This window comes from Solenopsis invicta, chromosome 7, assembly GCF_016802725.1.
Source record: "Solenopsis invicta isolate M01_SB chromosome 7, UNIL_Sinv_3.0, whole genome shotgun sequence".
Taxonomy (NCBI): Eukaryota; Metazoa; Arthropoda; class Insecta; order Hymenoptera; family Formicidae; genus Solenopsis; species Solenopsis invicta.
This window is the reverse complement of record NC_052670.1, coordinates 12,529,235-12,535,305: the sequence shown is the minus strand read 5'-3', so window position 1 is coordinate 12,535,305 and position 6,071 is coordinate 12,529,235. Positions and strand designations below refer to the sequence as shown.

At 32.1% G+C, this 6,071-nt stretch overlaps 1 protein-coding gene across 4 annotated transcripts; it reads left to right on the top strand.

Moving 5' to 3' along the window:
• The first annotated feature begins 530 nt into the window (after window positions 1-530).
• On the top strand, window positions 531-5,388 carry LOC105202415 (sorting nexin-6). Of its 4 annotated transcripts, XM_026134130.2 has the most exons (11): window positions 531-771; window positions 905-955; window positions 1,135-1,350; window positions 1,736-1,857; window positions 1,943-2,079; window positions 2,745-3,052; window positions 3,138-3,320; window positions 3,538-3,555; window positions 4,163-4,226; window positions 4,426-4,511; window positions 4,601-5,388. In XM_026134130.2, the coding sequence occupies exons 1-11, from the start codon at window positions 766-768 to the stop codon at window positions 4,649-4,651; spliced, it is 1,242 nt and encodes a 413-aa protein (XP_025989915.1). In that variant the 5' UTR covers window positions 531-765; the 3' UTR covers window positions 4,652-5,388. The 4 variants fall into 4 exon arrangements, with proteins under 4 accessions (XP_025989915.1, XP_011169224.1, XP_025989914.1 ...); XM_011170922.3 differs by lacking the exon at window positions 3,538-3,555; XM_026134129.2 differs by lacking the exon at window positions 531-771 and having other exon boundaries at window positions 785-955.
• Window positions 5,389-6,071: the final 683 nt, after the last annotated feature.

Here is a 6,071-nt window from a genome sequence, read left to right as displayed (position 1 = left end):
TCAGGAGATAGCATAAAATCGATATCGTAATGACAATTATTTGATGAATTAGTAAAATTAATAAATTAATTAATTAAGTCTTTTGTTTTTCTTCGTAATAACACGTGAAAGACGAATACATGCGCAAAAGTTATTTCGCTGAAAATGAAAAAAGAAAACAGCGGAATTGACGGAATAAAACCGCTATCAATCACAAACGTTCCGCAGTTCCGCAATTCCGTCATTCCGCATCCAATGTGAGCGCACCCTAAATCACGTAAAATTGAAAAGAAGTCTTGTTTTACCACGTTGCAATTGATCACAAGACCATTCACAGTGCAATTTAATTCTTTTGGGATAACCAATCAAAAATTTTTACATTAAATTACCCAATTAGTAACTTGTGTAATGAGGTCTCACCTAATTGTAATAGGTTAAAGTATTTTTCTCGTTGCTGTAAAATTATTCAGTATAAATTCATAAAATTTATCAGAACAAAGTTCATTCAAATTTAGCGGAAGAGACGTCACATTGATTTAATTCACTTCCACGTCTACGAGAGGCGCTCGTTTCGACGATCTCGTTAACATCACGGGCGAGCGGGGCGAGTGTTGTTCGCCCTTCGACCCACCATCCACCGTATCGAAGACCAGTCGAGATACTCGAGATTTGAGATAGTCGGTTTGCTCGCCGCGCTACAGTTGTACATACATTATTTGGCGAGACAATTCTGTTAATCGAGTTGCTTAACCACTGTGTGTCAAGGGAACGACGCCAGTCGACGCCATGATGGTAGGTGGAACCAGTTATCAATCGGTGACCGGCGGTCCGCTCGTCTGATCGCGTTCGATCAGCGCGAATTATCCGCAAAGTCTTCTCTCTCTCTTCGAACGTGCTCTCTAATAATATGCGAAAAATGTTGCAGGACGGAATATGTGACACCAACGACATTTTAAATAGCGTGCCTCCCAAAAAGGTATTTATATCATTTGTCGTCTCTATCATATTTCTTGGAATGTTCTCTTTTTCTGTCTCTTGCTTGATAACGCTCATTATCGCTATTGTCCTGTACGTCTCCCCCTTTTTCTTGTCATATCCCGATGACAGCTTAACGTCACCGTATCTCTATTGATGGAACTGCCATGGTTCTTTTAGACAATTCACGCTGACACCATAGATCTCTCGGATAAGTCCTTGCAGGTGGACATCTCGGACGCTCTTAGTGAGAAAGACAAGGTCAAATTTACTGTACATACGAAAACCACCTTACCTGAATTTCAAAAGCCGGACAATCTGGTTGTGAGGCAGCACGAGGAGTTTGTCTGGCTCCATGATCGTTTCGAGGAAAATGAAGAGTATGCTGGTTACATCGTATGTGTGGAATTTTTGTTATGACAGCATTGTTCTGGCGGATATTTTGCCGTTTGAGTGCCAGACACAATTGCGGGAAAGTGCCAAGCATATTTTGGTAGTAAATCCATTATTCATGCACTTTGTTTTTATTTCATTTATCAAGATTTTATTAAATCCAAACTATTTCACTGAAATGTTAAGTAATATTGAATAATCTTAAAAGAATAAGAAGAAAGCATTTGACAGCAATTTTTTTAAAGTGAATTAGAGTTATTGTCATTGCATTTGATAATATTTTTTAATTAAAAAAGTTTTTTTATATGAAAAACAATTGTGTTTCTTGACACTCAAACTGTTAACTCACATTTTATTTCAAATATAAATATTGATACTGTTATAACAGATTCCACCGTGTCCACCAAGGCCAGACTTTGATGCATCTCGCGAAAAGTTACAAAAACTTGGTGAAGGTGAAGGAAACATGACACGCGAAGAATTTAATAAAATGAAACAAGAACTAGAAGCGTGAGTATTTTTTGTATATGTAACTTTATCTTGACTAGGATCTAATGGAATCTAATTTTATTATATTATTTTTGTGATTTTACAGAGAGTACCTAGCCACATTCAAAAAAACTGTTGCTATGCACGAAATGTTCTTGACCAGGCTGGCACATCATCCAGTTTTTCGGAATGATCATAATCTGAGAGTGTTTTTAGAATACGATCAAGATCTGTGTGTGCGAGGTAACATTTTTGCATTCTGCACAATATTACTTTTTCTTTCAAGTTGATCTATGACTGAAGATTATGGTACTTGATACATTCGTGCATGCTCTATGACTATCTTAGCAAAGATATTCTTGATGGTTTGCTATTGCCTTTCAAGAGGTGGTAATCAATTAAAAATCTAATGTCGCTTATTTGCTAAAACAATGACATAACTAAAAAATGATGTACAAGAAAAGAATTGATCTTTTGAGTGCAATTAAAAAAATTACGTAATTGAGCTTTTAAAATTAAAAAGAGAAACAAAAAAAGAAAATTTTGCATCAAATATGTCACAAATCAAGAAGGATTGTTTTTAAGGGTGTATTTTGTAAATGAGAATTTAATATATTGAATGAAAAGCTAATGATCCTTCTATTCCACTACAATGAAATATTACGCCAAAATCACATTTAAAAATAATATTTTAATGATTTAGAACATACAAACTCAATTTTCTTTTTTTTTAGAAAACTTTTTTTAAATTATGTCATTGTTTTAATAAATGAGTGATATGTTCCCAGATAGACCCAGATTTTTGGCACAAAAAGCATATGTGCAATTCTTATGCCATAATCACCACAATATTACAATATATAGAAATTAAGATAGTTATAGAACGTATGTTTCGTTTATTTTTGCAGGGAAGAATAAAATGGAAATGTTTGGTGGATTGGTGAAGTCGTTCTCCAAAACTACCGACGAATATTACCTGTCGGCTACAGTAAAAGATGTGAACGACTTCTTTGATCAAGAAATGACATTCCTTCAAACTTACCATCATAATTTAAAAGAGGCAACGAGATTAGCCGATCGTCAAACAGCTAAACATAAAGACGTAGCGGATTCATATATAAAAATTTCCACCAATCTTTTACAATTAGCAACAACAGATACTGGAAAACTTGAAAGATTTTTAACCAAAATCGCCGAAACCTTCGAGAAGTTACGAGTAAGAACAATTTGCAGAAGGTTTTCTCAAACATTTTATTTTAACCTAATTAAATTTATTACAAAGAAACACTTCTTTTTTACAGAAAGTTGAAGGACGGGTAGCGTCAGATGAGGATTTAAAATTATCAGATACTCTTCGTTATTATATGAGAGATACAGCTGCAGCTAAGAGACTTCTTTTCAGGAGATTGAAAGCTTTACATGAGTATGAGTCTGCGAATCGTGCTCTTGAAAAAGCTCGTGCCAAAAACAAAGATGTTCATGCAGTAAGTACACATTTTTCCATAATTCGTAAATTTATATAATATTAACAACTATTTCATTATAATGAAATAGCATACAGACTTGTAGGACGGAGGAACTAGATACAATGAATATTTATTTACAATAAATCTCATGGCTAAACTGAAACTGAGCAATTATTAAATGATTTATAGTCATGAGTAGTATCTAATCAGAACTTAATTTTTCTTGCTTTTCAAGGCACTGGAGGTTGCTGAGGTGTGTCATGTTTGTGTCCTACATATATTTTCCGTTGTAGTGCTTGAAAAGTATTAGATTTTATTGCCTTTTCACATTCAATGAATAGATTGTCAAAATAAATTTACATTGAAATCAAGATTTATTATATGAATAAATAAACGAAGGAAAATATTTTATAATTTGATGTTTAAAATTATTATGAATTTTATGAATTTGTGTAACAAAATATTTAAAACATTTGTCTACCGGAAAAAAATATTTTTACGAGATTTCTGTTTTTTTTTTTTATATACACAGATATATTTGCATAATTAATTAGTAAGCTATGTTTATGGAGACAATTACGTTTTTTAAACAAGGAGATCGGCACAAGTTAGTTGCTGCAGCACGGAAGTTTATCAGAAGTATTATGCATGAATGACGGTTGCATGCAGTATTAAATATTGCCTTGATAATTTAGATAATTTAGATAATTTGTGATCTAGTAACGTTTTGGAAATGTGATAAGTTTTGTTGATGAATATGTAAATATTACATTTCTTTACATTATTGCATCGAAAGTTTTTGATAAAAATATATATATTTAACATTTTAATATTTTAAATTTATATTTTTATCAATCAAGGCCGAACAAGCGCAGACTGAAGCATGTGAGAAATTTGAGCAGATGTCAGATAAAGGAAAAGAAGGTAAGTAAAAATAGGTACATTTCTAATGTCATTTGTTTGAAAATATACTTATATCATGTAATAAAAAAATTTAAGAAAATAAAGAAAATTAATAACATTTTCTGTATTACGAGTACATGATACATAAATTACAGAATGATATTAATTGTTTTTAACCATTTAACACATTGTTACTAATGTTTGTAATGATTTTTTGTAGAATTAATGGATTTCAAAACTAGGCGAGTAGCTGCATTTAAGAAGAATCTCATTGAGCTAACAGAGCTGGAAATAAAACATGCTAAAGTGAGTTTAATGTTATTTATAAAAATTAATTTTCTTTTTTATGTCAAATTTCGTAACATATCAAGACTATATGTACGTTGTGTTCGCAGTCGCACGCGGAATTGCTCAAGAAATGTTTATCTGTGCTTCGGGAAGAGTGATCTAACTTTAGCGTTGCCATGGACAAACCTACATGCATGCATCTTGTATGCAGATAACAATTTATTTAAGATTAATGTAATAGTCTGTAAAATACTATATATTTTTTGTTATCTAAATTTACTAGATATATGCTTTAGAAATAAAGTATTGTATTAATAGCTGCAAAGCGACTTTGAAAAACTGATGTTCACTATCATTGAGCTGTAAAAAAGAGCTGTATAAGCGCTGCTACTGGTTTTGCTGAATAGATAATAAGAATTGCGATTTTATAACAGTTTGAATAATACGCGCATTATGTGAAAGTAATGCACGTTTGTATTATAAAAATGGATTAGATGTTTTCAAGTCTCTTTGCAGCTTCAAATTAAGAGCCTGTTATACGTATAAAGTAAGGTTCTCTATATTAACAAAAAAATATATATATAGAAGAGAGATATATATATATATACATATATGTATAAATAAGAATATATCCATATGAGCATGTTATTACTATATTGCTTAAGTTTAGGGCAATTTTGTGAAGGAAGGATTGCTAATATAAAAGCTCAGGATGATTAAAGTTAATATAAACAATTAGATTTTCATATATGAACTTTCCAAATTTTTACGACGATACGCTAGTCTGACAAATAAAATGCATAAATGCGTTCGTTTTAGAATTAGGAAACCAAACAATGCAGCAATGATTAAGGGGACCTTGAAATGATTTATAATAAAGTGCAATTATACTTTTCATCACAGCGTTGTAAAGTAGTATCTATAATCTTGCTTTTTTTTCGTATACATTCATATCCAATTTTGTTTGCCGTGCGATCTGTGTCGAATGATTTATCTTTTTTTTTTTTCTCGTGGACGAAAGAAAAGGGAAGCTTACTCTAGGTATATTGTTGACGAAAGCAAGAAATCATAGGTAAATAATACGCACACGATTATTTTCGTAAGTTTTTATTGAATCGAATCATTTTCTTTTCTATAATACATGATTGCAGACATATACTGAGAAATTCATTAAGTTGCAAGAGTTTATCGTTTAATTCTTTAAGAATTAATTCGAAATTCCACCGTAATGTACCGTACATTATCGTCTTATCCTTAATCAGTAGATTCTATAAGTATCCTATGAGTGAGTGCAGATAAACGCGCTGCGATGTGGACAACGTCGTATCCCGTTTATCATACGCCGATCTTAATTTGGTATCGTTACACCATAAAGTTAATAATCTTAATAATAACAGTAAAGACGACGCAATAGAAAATACCTTTGGTACACAAAAGTCGCGCTGAGAAACGTCTCGCTCTTTTCACGCCTCGTCTTTATTTTTTGTCTCTATCGAATTGCGAATTGTACACGATAAATCGGACGTATACTTTCAGAAACGATACTAATACATCCAATTTCAGTCTGGCAGTATTGTT